Genomic DNA, 12,455 nt, shown 5'->3' on the forward strand with positions numbered 1-12,455 from the left:
GACGGATATGGGGGGTGTGGAAAGCCTAGCGAGAAATAATTAAACGGGCAGTTGGAGCCCCGAACCTCCGAGGTGACATTAGCTCATGATACAAGCATGGTATTTACGTGCTTGACCGGCCAGAAAAGAAACACGGAAATGCTCTCCTCCGTCCGTAGTTGATCCGGTGGAGCACCGGAGCACGTGATCTCGCGTCTCCTCAACCAGGCGCTCGGACATGTCGCACGTCGCCGTCACGTCGTCGCGTGCAGGATGTGCATAGCATAGCAACGAGTTCCAAGACGCCGAGCGCATCTGATGAACTATTCCCCGTATGCCTTTTCCCCTTCCCGGCTGGTTCAAGCGATCCGTGTTTTCCAACGCCTGGCTGAGACGGTCCGTCTTCCTCTCCGCTTGCTCTCGACGCGCCCTTGAGCTACCCGCCATGCCTCGAAGTTCCGGGAGGAAAAAAGGACAAGCGGTCAGCTACAAGGAAGAGTCGGACGGCGGAAGCACGGACCTCGAGCCCGGCAAGGCGTCGGACGCCGTCATCGCCAAGGCCAAGAAGGGCGCGGCCCCCAAGACGACGCAAACGCAAGCGCAAACGGCTGCCGGGAAGCGCGGGCCGCCGGACGCCGGGGCGGAGACGGGAGCCGACGGCCCCGAACGAGGCGCCCGACCGGCAAAGAAGCGCAAGGCCAAAGCCGCCGACGCCGACCAGGACGCCGCGCCTCTGGCGGGCCGGACGGCCGTGTCCGCGCTGGCCAAGCCCATGTACATCGGGGCGCACGTCAGCGCCGCAGGAGGTCAGTCAGCCAGCCCGGGAAGCCATGGGGAGGAACACACAACGGGGGGCAGCCGCGCGAGAAAGCTGACAAGAAGAGTTTCATTTTGCCGGCAACCATGCATGATTGCCAACCCCCCGAAAAAAAAAAAAAAAAAAAAAAAAAAACAACGCAGGCGTCCACAACGCCGTCTCCAACGCGGCGCACGTCGGGGCCAACTCGTTTGCGCTGTTCCTCAAGCCCCAGCGCCGATGGGCCAGCGCGGCGCTGACGCCCGAGGCGCGCGAGCAGTTCGCCGCGCGGTGCGGGCGGCTCGGCTACCGGGCGGGCGAGCACGCCCTCCCCCACGGCTCGTACCTGGTCAACCTGGCGCAGGCGGACGAGGCCAAGGCGGCCCAGGCGTACGGCAGCTTCGTCGACGACCTGCGGCGGTGCGAGCAGCTCGGCATCGGGCTGTACAACCTGCACCCGGGGGCGGCGGGCGACCAGCCGCGCGAGGCGGCCGTGGCCCGCATCGCCGCGCAGCTGAACCGGGCGCACGCGGCGACGGCCTCGGTCGTCACCCTGCTGGAGAACATGGCCGGCGGGGGGACCGTCGTCGGCGCCGCGTGGCAGGACCTGCGGGACATCATCGCCCTGGTGGACGACAAGCGCCGCGTCGGCGTGTGCCTCGACACGTGCCACGCGTTTGCGGCCGGCCACGACCTGCGCACCCCGGAGGCGTTTGCGCGGACCATGGGCGCGTTTGACTCCATTGTCGGGCTGCAGTACCTCCGGGCGTTTCACCGTGAGCACAGCCTTTCCTTGCCTTTCCCCCCCCCCCCCCCCCCCCCCTCCACCCCGCAGCTCAATATGACCTGCCAAGATGCTTCCTTCCTTTTCCCACGGTGCGCGAACGGGACGTGGCCGACTGACTGGCTGGCTGACCACCCCCCTGCCTTAGTAAACGACAGCAAGGCGCCCTTCCACTCCAACCGGGACCTGCACGCCAACATCGGGACCGGCTTCCTCGGCCTCGGCGCCTTCCACAGCATCGTCAACGACGACCGCTTCCGCAACCTGCCCATGGTGCTCGAGACGCCCATCGACAGAAAGGACCCGAGCGGCAAGACGGTCGAGGACAAGCAGGTCTGGGCCGACGAGATCAAGCTGCTCGAGAGCCTCGTCGGCATGGACCGCGACAGCGACGACTTCAGGCGCAGGCAAGCGGAGCTGCAGGACCGGGGCGCCGCAGAGCGGGCCAGGATCCAGGCGCAGGTTGACAAAAAGTCCGCAAAGGAGGCCGGGCGGGGCGCCGCGGGGCGCAGGCGGAAGAAGGCGCCGGACTCGGGCGACGAGAGCGGCTAAGATGGGCGGGAGGACAGCGGAGGCTGAGATTCTACAGACGGGTTGGTTATCCCAGAGATCAGAGACGGGACAGCCTAGACGGGTTGGTTATTCACAGGGATTAAAAGGATATCCTAGACGGGTTGGTTATTCTCAGAGATTAAGAAGAGATATCCCAGACGGCAGGCTATTCGCAGACCAAAGAAGGGATATCCCAGACGGCATGTTATTCCCAGACCAAAGAAAAAAAGAAAGAAAAAAAAGAAAAAAAAGCGCCCAAGCCGGAAAACGCCGTGATGGAGTATAATCCAAGCACGGGTGATTGCGGATATATACAGCCGCTGCAAGAACACCCTCTGTCCACCAACCATCTGTTTACACTTTGGAAACCCCTTTTAGCAGAAACGCTTCATCCCGCCGCGTCAAAACGCCATCGTCTCCAACTGCAAACACTCCCTTGCCGATGATGAGCTTGAAAGACAGCCGACAAGTCGAAAAGAAGTAGGAGGAGACGGGAAAAGAAAAAAAGCACATGGGAAAAGAAAAGATGCGAAAAAAACTCTCGACGGCATGCACGCACGGCGCGGCACCGCGCAGACAGGCCGCCCTTACTTGCGCGCCCTCGCATTGGCCTCCAGCTTGCCCATGAGGGAGCGCAGGCCGACGCCGCGGTCGCAGTTCGCCGCCAGCCAGTGCTCCATCCTCTCCCGCACGCTCTTCATGGACCTCAGCACCGGCATCCTGCGCCCCTCCTCGGCGTCCAGGAACGAGCCCGGGTTGAGCAGCACCTCGAAACACTCGGACCACAGGTCCGCCTGCCAGTAGCGCTTCAGGCTCTCCCGGATCCTGTACTTGCGCCCCGTGCGGCCCAGGCCGCCCTGGTCGCAGCGCGCCGTCTCGATGTACTTGCCGAACAGCAGGCAGTGGATGATGCCGGCCAGGCCGTGGTAGTCGATCTGCCACGTCCAGGGCCGGCCCTCGCGCATCTCGGCGCAGTCTTGCGCCGACGTCTTCCAGTCCGCGACGAACTCGACGTCGGGCGCAAACGCCTTGAGGTCGATGGCCCGGCCAAAGTCGATGAGCACGATGCCTCGCGACGCCCAGCCCCCGCTGCCGTCCGCCCTCCACGGCGCCGTCGGGGGCGCGTCGCCTGAGGAGGAGGAGGAGCTGTCCAGGCGAAGCAGGCAGTTGTCTGGCTTCAGGTCGCCGTGAAGGATGCTCTTTGCGTGGAGGGCCTCGACCGTGCGCAGCAGCTCAATGGCGAAAAACATGGCCAGCTGCTCGTCCATGGTGCCCGAGGGTTCGGCGCGGAAAAGGTTCACCACGTCCAAGAGAGTGCCGTGCGGGTGGTACGGCAGAAGCAACAAGGCCTCGTCCTGGTACAGCTGAAGCTCGTGAGCGTACGAAATAGACGCCGCGGCCCGATGCTGCGGCCCCAGGCGGCCGTGGGCCAGTCTCATCATGTAGAATTCCCACGGCGTGGGCGGAGACTCCATCTTGAGAGCTTCCAGCTCGTGGCGGCCATGGACCAGGAACGTGCCCCTTCCCATCGAGACGGCCGCCGCGGCGTTTTCGTCCTTCTCTCCCTCCTGTGGCAGCGTGTTTTCCACCAGGTATACCGGCGCAAATGCTCCCGCCCCGAGCTCCCTCTTCATGTTGTATTTTCGATCCGAGCCGGGAAACTGAATGGTGACGGGAGCTGGGACTGGCGCAGGCTTGTCGCCACCACTTTTGCCCAGCTTGCTCATGGCTTTGGCAAACTTGCGGATCTCGCCTCCGTGCTCGAATCTCTGCTCCCGACGGTCGTGGAAACCGGCGTACGAGCTGAGCGGTGGCTGAGTCTTGCTCAAAATGTCCCGACGGATGGCATCGTCGACTGGGTTGCACTGAGTCTCGCTGATGATGGGGCCTTTTGGTGGGATCGGCTTGGCAACTGCCGCTTTCTTTGCAGCAGGAGCGGGCTTGTGTAGCAAAGCGACAGGAACCTGTGGCAAGGGATAGCCATCTTCGAGAATCCTCAAAGGACTGCTCAGGGGCTCGTCATCAGAGTCATCCTGGAGTCTGCTGGTGGATGCGTCGCCTCTGCATGGAGTTTTAAAGGTATCCCGTCGTTCAAGATCAACGTCTAAAGAGCACTCTGTCCGCTCGGTGATTGGCGTCATGAACGGAAGCCTATTGTTAGCCACCTCGACCGGATCCCTATACGGACGTGTTGGGGGGTCATAATCTTCCGGAGGGATAGGGACAAAAACAGTGCGAGTCCGAGGAGGGGGGGATTGTTGCTCTTGGCCCTCCTGCTCCTGCTCCTCCTCATCATCATTATCACCATCGTCACCATCGTCACCATCGTCACCATCGTCACCATCGTCACCATCGACATCGTCAACATCCTCTGCGCCGGCGCCATCGACAACGTCTGCCTCTGGCATAAACAGCTCGCTGGACGTGCTGCGAAGAAGCTCCGACTCTCCCGTGTTGATGTTCGGAATATCCTTCCTGGTGGAAAAGTCTGACCATCCGCTCACGCTTCTGGTATCAGCCGTGTCGGGTTCGCCGTTGTCACTGCCAGCGTCCAGCTGTCTTGTGGTGCTGGTGCTCTCGGGATCACTGGCATAATCCCCGTCAGTCTCGTAGTCGTCGTCGTCTCCGCTGTCGCCGCCGTCGTTCGACTTGAGAGGCGCGTTGAAGATTTCGTAAATGTCATCCGTCGCTGCTTTGGTGTGCAGCGTCATTGTGGGTTCGGCTGTTTGCCTCTTGCGAAGCTTTGGCCCAGAGGGCGAATCCAGCTTTGCCTTGACTAGGCGCCGTCAATATCCTGCAGTAGTCGCGGCCTGCGCGGGCGGCAACGGCTCTCCAAACTTACTGATTTGCGTCTCGTTAAGCTCCATCGTCTTCTTTGACTTTGTGGCCCGAGGCTGAGCTTGCTCTTTCCTTGAACCGTTCTCGTCCAGAAAAACGGGGTCTCGATGAATGGTCAGCACGCTCTTGACGCCGTGGCTAACCTCGTCAACCTCCCCGAAGCCACGCACTGGCTCTGCATCAGGACCATCCTCCATCGTCTCGTCCGCCCAGGACTGGTCTAACCAGCCTCTATGGGCAGCCATGATCTCCTCAAAACTCAACTCTGATCCGGGCTCGTCTGGGCTCGGGTACACAGCTTCAAGATCGACGAATATGTATTCCTTCCTTCCGGTTTGGGGGTGAACAGTCACTTGGCTTTGGGATGGCACGACCACGACGTTGTTTATTTGAGATAGTCTCTGAGTTATTCGAATACATGCCATTGGCCAGCGCATTAGTCCTGTTTTCCATCAACATGTGGGCGTGGAAGGGGAAGCGTCAGGGCTGAGAACCTACCGGATCCCTGAACACTGCCATCTTGGGAGCCGCCGACTTCTTTCCTCCAGCCTTGAGCGTCTCTCCGGCCCACGGTTTAGGCTCTACAGCATTCTCCTTCTTCCGGTCAGATAAAGAGCCAATGGTGTCCCATCCCTTTGATTCCACGCCTCTCGATGCCAAAGGCGCTGGTTTGGCAGTCGCGTCGGAGAAGATGGCCAGCTTCGACTTTGCCGGTCGTGACCCAGTACCGCCCACCCCGCTTGTCGGGCGTGCGGCCTGGGGATCGCTCGAATGCAGGGATCCAAAAGGATCAACTTTTGCCGCCAGCGCCGGGCGCATGGTGGGAAGTGCTGGGGACGACGGCTCAATCGCATGGGCGGGCTGTTGGGCAAGCCGTTCCTCAAACTCCTTGAACTTCCGCAACAGCCTTTGCACCGGGCGGCTCTCGCGCTCGATGCCGAGCTTGTACACCTCTTCGGCCTGGTTCCATCGGCCTGCGCCTTCCAACCAGGCGGCGTATTCTTCGTAGAAGAGCGCCAGACCCTCGCCGATTCCGTGGCGGGAGAGGAACATGTACGTTTCCCTGGGCGAGTCTGAGAAGAAGTGGATGTAGTGCACCCAAAGCCTCAGGTATCGAGGGTCGTTCTTGTACTGCGCAGATGTGATGAAGGCCTTGGTAGCGCGCTCAAGAAGCGTGTGCAGCTGCGACTGCGGAGTCGCCTGCGCTGATGGGTACGCATCCAACGTCCATCTCACGTAGCGGTCGAAGACGTCGAGAGGGTCGTCTGACTCGGAGATGTTTTGGATTTCGGACTCGTATTCGGCTCGGATGCAATCGTGCACGTTTTGGGTGTCCGATGGAGTGGGTGTTGCCAGTTTGTGTAGGGGGGAAGGAGAGTAAAGCTCGGCCAGCTTTTTCGCGGAGCGACCCCCAGGCAGGGCTTGAATATTTTCTTTCTGTCCCTCTATCACGTCAAAGTCGATCAAGTCATTCGAAGGGGCCATGATGCCCAAGTTATTGCCAGACGGGGAGCCTCAAGTCTTGTCGTCCTGTCATGTCAAACTGCGGCATGTCAATGTCCAAGATGTTGGCGGCGATTGAGGCCCAAGTTTGTTATGAGCCGGTTGCTGTAGTGACAGCCACGTGATAGTCCCCACAGGCTAGGAATCAGTACCTGGGTACCTTGGGCACTCTAGAAGTAACTTACCCTAGTCCCCCGGTACAGCGCAGTACTACACCTTCCCAACAAATTTATATGCAACCATTTTACAGAGTCAATGGTAAAGTTGTTCCCCGGATCCAGCCCCATCCAGGGAACCCTACATTAGAATAGGGCTTACCTGGGCAAAATAACAGCAAACAGGTATGAGTCATTCGTTAGGTTTACCCATATTCATCTCAAAGTCTGGCTTGTCTCCATTCATCGCACTTAAAAGGCCTTTCTGTTTTTCGTCTATTTACTTGCTAAGCCTCTTGCTCATAAAGGCGCATATAAGTCGGATCATTCCTCAGCACTGTGCGCGAATTGCTTTCAAAACTCGTCTACACGATCATTGGCCTTCTTTTTTTCTTTTCTTTCTCAAAGACTCGTGTGTGTTCAGAGGTTGACCGACTTGCGGAAGTTGGCGCCAGCATAAATAGCTCCATCACCAAGCTCCTCTTCAATTCGGAGAATCTGGTTCAGCTTCGCCAGGCGCTCGGATCGGCAAGGGGCACCAGTCTTGATCTCGCCAGATCGAATGCCGACAACAATGTCGGCGATGGTGACGTCCTCGGTCTCGCCGGATCGGTGAGAAACCATGACGCCCCAGCCGTCAGCGTAAGAATCCTTGGCGGCTTGGATGGACTCGGTCAAGGTACCAATCTGGTTCACCTTGAGCAGCAACGCGTTGCAAGCCTTGAGTTCAATAGCCTTCTTGATGCGGAGAGGGTTTGTGACGGTCAAGTCGTCACCGACAATTTGAATGTCCTGAGATTTGTAGAAATAGCTCCAGGCCTCCCAATCGTCCTCAGCGAAGGGATCCTCAATGCTGACAATGGGATACTTCTTGCAGAGGTCCGAGTACAAGGCAGCGAGCTCCTCATAGGTGATCCACTTGGCAGGGTCGCTGTCGGGGTTCTTGAAGTCCAGGTCATACTTCTTCGCGTCAGCCTTGTAGAACTCGCTGGACGCAACGTCCATGGCAATTTTCATCTTTCCAGTGTAGCCGGCTTGTTCGATAGCGTCAGTGATAAGCTCGAGGGCCTCGTCAGCGGTTTGAATATCCGGAGCGACACCACCCTCGTCGCCGACGTTGCCAGCAGACTGGCCGTACTTCTTCTTGGCCAGCGACTTCAGCTTCTGATACACTTCGGCGCCCTGGCGCATGGCCTCTGAGAAGGAAGGAGCATCGCTATAAACGCAGTTTCAGCAGGTGGAAATGCGCTGCAAGAAGACGGCTTTCAACTTACGATGGCACAATCATGAATTCCTGGAAAGCAAGGCGGCCACCAGCGTGAGAACTACAGCAGTCAGTACAACTGCCACGCGCTTGTTTAGTGTGGATGAGAGCACCATGGCCACTTACCCGCCATTGAGGACGTTCATGAAAGGAACGGGGAGGACGTAAGGCTTCTTGGTTCCTGCAAGATCCGAAATGTGAGCGTAAAGGGGAACTCCCTGGAGCTGGTTAGCACTCAAGGTTCGTATTCAAATTCGCACGACAGAGAGAAACAAGTCTGATTGTACCTTCTCGGCAGCACCGGCCTTGGCGATGGCCAGACTGACACCAAGAATGGCGTTTGCACCAAGCTTGGTCTTGTTGTCGGTGCCGTCGAGGCTATTAAGAAAAGCATCGACCTTGGATTGATCCTTGACGTCAATGCCCTCCTTTATCAGGGCAGGGCCAATAATGCTGTTGACATTGTCAACAGCCTTGCCAACGCCCTTGCCGCCCCATTTGGACTTGTCACCGTCTCGAAGCTCGCAAGCTTCGTGCTGGCCTGTGTCCTCGGTTACGCATTGCACTGGCATCACGGGTGGAAGAGGGGTCGGGACGAACCAGTAGAAGCTCCGGAAGGGACGATGGCTCGGTGCAGGCCGGTATCAGTGACAACATCAACCTCCACAGTCGGATTACCGCGGGAGTCGTACACGGAGCGAGCGTGAACTTTGGTGATGGCCATCTTTGCGCAGAAGTAGAAAGTCGGCAAGTCCGATTCTAGGTGCAAAGATCAAATTAGAACCAAGCTTGAATCGAGAGATTTACCGTTGTTGGCGGGGGCGGGGGCGGGGCAGCAGCGCAACAACCACCGTCAGACCCAGCAAGCTGTAGCTGATGGCTTTCAGGATCGAGCAACGCATGCATCCATCCCTCCGGAAAGCACCTCCATCACTTGACGGGGAGCGAAGGAAAGGCACGCTTCGTAGTGCAGTGTGGCAATTGCACAAGACGCCTCAGCGAACGCCCGCCTCGTAGTCGGGCCCGGCAGTTCGTGCGGACTCTTGGCGTGATGTGGCACGGCAGAAGGCCAGGCCAGCATTGAATCGATAGCTGCCATCAGTCGTAGCAAAACAAGAAAATGAGCGAGGCCATACCGAGAATTCGAGGATATATTGCAGCCTTTTGAGTGCTGAACTCAAAGGGACGGCGAGCGTGATTGCGGGAGAATGTTTTTTTTTCGTTTTTTTTTGTTGAGATGGGTTGAGGATTTAAGCTGCGTTGCGTTGTTTTGGCAGAATTGATGAAGCTTGCCATGTAATTGGGGCATATTGAGGTGGGGCAGCAGCTCACCAGAGGAGGGGCAACAACATGTTGCGCCAGTGGGGCCCGTCTCCGCAGAGTCGCCGACCGAACTCCGTACTCCATACTTCGTACACTTCCAGTATCCGTAGCTTGGTACACGTGCACGGCGCAACCAATTGGCTCAACAGCCCAGCCGGCACCAGCAGTCAGTCAAGTCTGGTCTTTCCCAACTGTCAATGTGTCCGGGGCCCTCCGCGCTGTAAGACCCCCTACCCTGTTTGTGCCGAACCTAACCAACCAGGCAGCAAATGGTTGACAAGACAAGACAAGACAAAAACAATACAAAACAAGACAAGACAAGGCAATAACGGCGATAACCCCATTCCAGCCCTTCCAGTGAACCCTCATCATCTCGCATAACCATGCTGAACCGCGTGAGGTCCGCAACTGTGATTGTGCTGTGCTTTTTGTGCCATCTTTTTGATTGGGTCTTAATCACCCGACCTTCTGATTGAGCTTTTGACCCGCAATAGGCCGTTCTGAGCCTCAGCCGCAGCCATTACCCCAACCCCGTACGAATACATCTTCCCTCCGGTCCAACGCCGTTCCATACATAGTATGTCTGTGCCGTTGTTTCCAGCAGCAATGCAATCCCGACCCGACGCCTCAAGATTGTGAGACCAAAAGCCACGAATCGACATGGGGCCAACATGCTGCTCAATCACCATGAATTTGAAAGACCAAGATGTTATGTAGGATACTTTTTTTATGTTTTCCCTTGAGCATACAACTCGAATACAGCCTGAGGGCCCTCGGCCTCGTCGATTTTTCGCCGCCTTCACCTCTGAAAGACCGGCATCGCAAGTCTGCACCTAGGCACGGGTGAGGGGCTCGCCATCCTTGATCTTGCGCTCGCCGTACTTCTGGACCCTAATGCCCTGAATCGCGATGAAGCCCGTCGTGTCCTGCACCGTCCAGTCCATGTCGAGCGAATCCATGCTACTCTCGTCCTCGGAGTAGAGATTGGACGTCTCGCTGGAGCGGCCGACGACATAAGCGCAGCCCTTGTAAGCGACGAGGTCGACCTTGCCATCGACCTGGCGCTGCGAGAACTTTATAGCGTGCTCAACGAACTCACGCTCGGGCGTGAAGTACATGCCTAATCTACAGGTCAGGGCGTTTGGATTGAAAAAATGACGCGGATGGACAACTCACCGTTGTAAATGGCGGTGGACCAGTCGTGCGAGAGACGGTCGCGAATGGCGCGGACCTTGGAGTCCATGACGAGGCCTTCTAGGTCCAGGTGGGCCTGGCGGAGAATGGTGAGGCCGGGGGTATCTGTAGACGCGGCTTAGAAAATATGCAATCAACTTGTCCATATCCAATGGCATACCGTAGCAGCCCCTGCTCTTCAGGCCTGGAGGTTGTTAGCAAATGACATAGCTGACAGCAGTGGATGCCCTGGGGGCGCAGACTCACCGATAAACCTCGACTCGACGATGTCGACCCGTCCAATGCCTGGTATCATATCAGTATGAGCCCACAATCCCAGAGAAAGTCGGATGGCAGCCTCACCATTAGCTCGGCCAATCTCATTTGCCTCCTTAAAGATCTCCAGGGAGCCGGTGACGACCTTGCCCTCAACCTCAAGCTTTACGGGAACGCCCTTGGCAAAGTGCACGGTAAAGGGAGTGGGCTTGTCGGGAGCTGTCATCGGATCTTCAGAGACGTCAGCGTATGGTCTATCCGAATCGCATGGAGCGGAGCACCTCACCAACGGTGCGCTTCCACATGTCCTTCGGGGGCTCCTTGTCTGTTTGCTCGAGAATCTGACGGTTTAAGCGTCAATGAGAGACCAAGAGCAATAGCTACATGTGAGGCAACCTACACCAGCTTCGTAGCTGCAGTGGATGATGTTGTCGTCCATCGACCAGGGGGCCTTGGGGGTGGAGCTGACGGGGATGTTCTGCTCCTCGGCGAATTTAAGAAGATCCGCACGCCCTCTGAGAGATGGTCAACTCGAGTATGCAGCAGCAAAGCGAAGGAAAATTAACTTACGCGAATCGGGTATAGAACTCGGGCATGCGCCAGGGGGCCAGAACCTTTAGGGTCGGGTCGCAGGCCTTCCATGCCAGCTCGAAGCGGACTTGACTGGGAGAGGAAGTAAGTACGGAGTCGGGGCAACCTAGAATTATGTCCAGACATACTCATTCTAAATCAGTTGGCATGCAGAACTTCAAAAGATGGGATTCGAAAACTTACACCCTTGCCAGTGCCTTAACCCATACACATCCGTGTTGTTAGCAGCTTAACGGCACGGCAACTAGACCAGAACTTGACCAAGAGGACACCTACATCCGTGGCTGAGGATCGTGCAGTTATTCTCCTTGGCAACCTTGACCATCGCCCTGGCGATGACCGGGCGGGCGAGACTTGTTCCGAGCAGGTCTTCAGGGCGTTAGCGGTTTCGTCAAGGAGCGTCCGAGGTGACAAGCTTACATCGATCCTCGTAGATGGCGTTACCTATTGGTTCGATGTCAGCAGACTTGCAGTGCTCATTCTAGTGGCAAACCGGGGGAGACGCACATTGAATCGCGGGCCACACCAACTCATCGATCAGCTCCTGTTGGACATCTTGGATGATCATCCGCTCCGCGCCGAGCTTCAGCGCCTTAGACTTGACAGCCTCAAAGTCTTCTTCCTGACCGCAGTCCGCTAAGAAACAAACAACCTGGTAGCCTTGAAGAACGAGATAACGAAGTATAGTACTGGTGTCGAGTCCTGTAAGGTCCATGAGCATGCCAATGGCGTCGTCTCTCGAGTTTTCAACTCACCGCCAGAGTAGGCGCTGCATGATGCTTGATGTCAATTATCAGGGGCTAGGTCACACAAGAGGCGAATTGACTTACAGGCAAACACGTTCTGGCGCCATGATGGAATTCGTCGAGGTCCTGGATTACAATAAGTGCAAGATGCAAAAGGCGGTGGTGGATAGAGAGGAAAATGATGAAAGTGTCACTAGACGCAACGTCGTCGGCGGAGAGCTTTTTAGGATTTCCAGCTCCGAACCCGGCGAACCCAAGGCCTCAAGCCACACAATTTTTTGGTGGCGGCGCCACCTTGCTTATCTTAATGCAGTGAATTGAATTAAAGTGCTTACCTAACGCCGCTGCAATTATCCCGCGCAAAGCCTAGGCGGTGAATCGGATGGTGCACGACGTACACGACTACAGCACTTCGTAAGGCCTGAAAGCATGCACCCTAAAAGGTGGGAAAAGGACTGGATAGAAGAAGGCCGTG

General features: G+C 57.2%; 4 protein-coding genes across 4 annotated transcripts; 1 reads left to right on the top strand and 3 right to left on the bottom strand.

Moving 5' to 3' along the window:
- Positions 1 to 424: 424 nt before the first annotated feature.
- UV8b_04565 (uncharacterized protein) lies at positions 425 to 2,111 on the top strand (the record flags this gene model as incomplete). The annotated part of the gene is made up of 3 exons (XM_043142063.1): positions 425 to 785; positions 940 to 1,551; positions 1,708 to 2,111. 3 exons carry the CDS (start codon positions 425 to 427, stop codon positions 2,109 to 2,111), a joined length of 1,377 nt encoding a protein of 458 aa, XP_042997997.1.
- A 587-nt stretch (positions 2,112 to 2,698) lies between these two features.
- Positions 2,699 to 6,434, bottom strand: UV8b_04566 (uncharacterized protein; the record flags this gene model as incomplete). The annotated part of the gene is made up of 3 exons (XM_043142064.1): positions 2,699 to 4,887; positions 4,954 to 5,350; positions 5,448 to 6,434. 3 exons carry the CDS (start codon positions 6,432 to 6,434, stop codon positions 2,699 to 2,701), a joined length of 3,573 nt encoding a protein of 1,190 aa, XP_042997998.1.
- Positions 6,435 to 7,027: 593 nt separating this feature from the next.
- On the bottom strand, positions 7,028 to 9,167 carry UV8b_04567 (uncharacterized protein; the record flags this gene model as incomplete). The annotated part of the gene is made up of 6 exons (XM_043142065.1): positions 7,028 to 7,823; positions 7,882 to 7,932; positions 7,998 to 8,089; positions 8,159 to 8,412; positions 8,472 to 8,630; positions 9,008 to 9,167. 6 exons carry the CDS (start codon positions 9,165 to 9,167, stop codon positions 7,028 to 7,030), a joined length of 1,512 nt encoding a protein of 503 aa, XP_042997999.1.
- Positions 9,168 to 10,027: 860 nt separating this feature from the next.
- UV8b_04568 (uncharacterized protein) lies at positions 10,028 to 12,087 on the bottom strand (the record flags this gene model as incomplete). The annotated part of the gene is made up of 15 exons (XM_043142066.1): positions 10,028 to 10,314; positions 10,371 to 10,493; positions 10,549 to 10,572; positions 10,635 to 10,673; positions 10,731 to 10,874; positions 10,930 to 10,984; positions 11,044 to 11,158; positions 11,214 to 11,306; positions 11,363 to 11,367; positions 11,418 to 11,431; positions 11,511 to 11,603; positions 11,655 to 11,678; positions 11,742 to 11,936; positions 11,990 to 12,003; positions 12,065 to 12,087. The coding sequence occupies 15 exons, from the start codon at positions 12,085 to 12,087 to the stop codon at positions 10,028 to 10,030; spliced, it is 1,248 nt and encodes a 415-aa protein (XP_042998000.1).
- Between the last annotated feature and the right edge of the window lie 368 nt (positions 12,088 to 12,455).

Source organism: Ustilaginoidea virens, chromosome 4 (genome assembly GCF_000687475.1).
Source record: "Ustilaginoidea virens chromosome 4, complete sequence".
NCBI lineage: Eukaryota > Fungi > Ascomycota > Sordariomycetes > Hypocreales > Clavicipitaceae > Ustilaginoidea > Ustilaginoidea virens.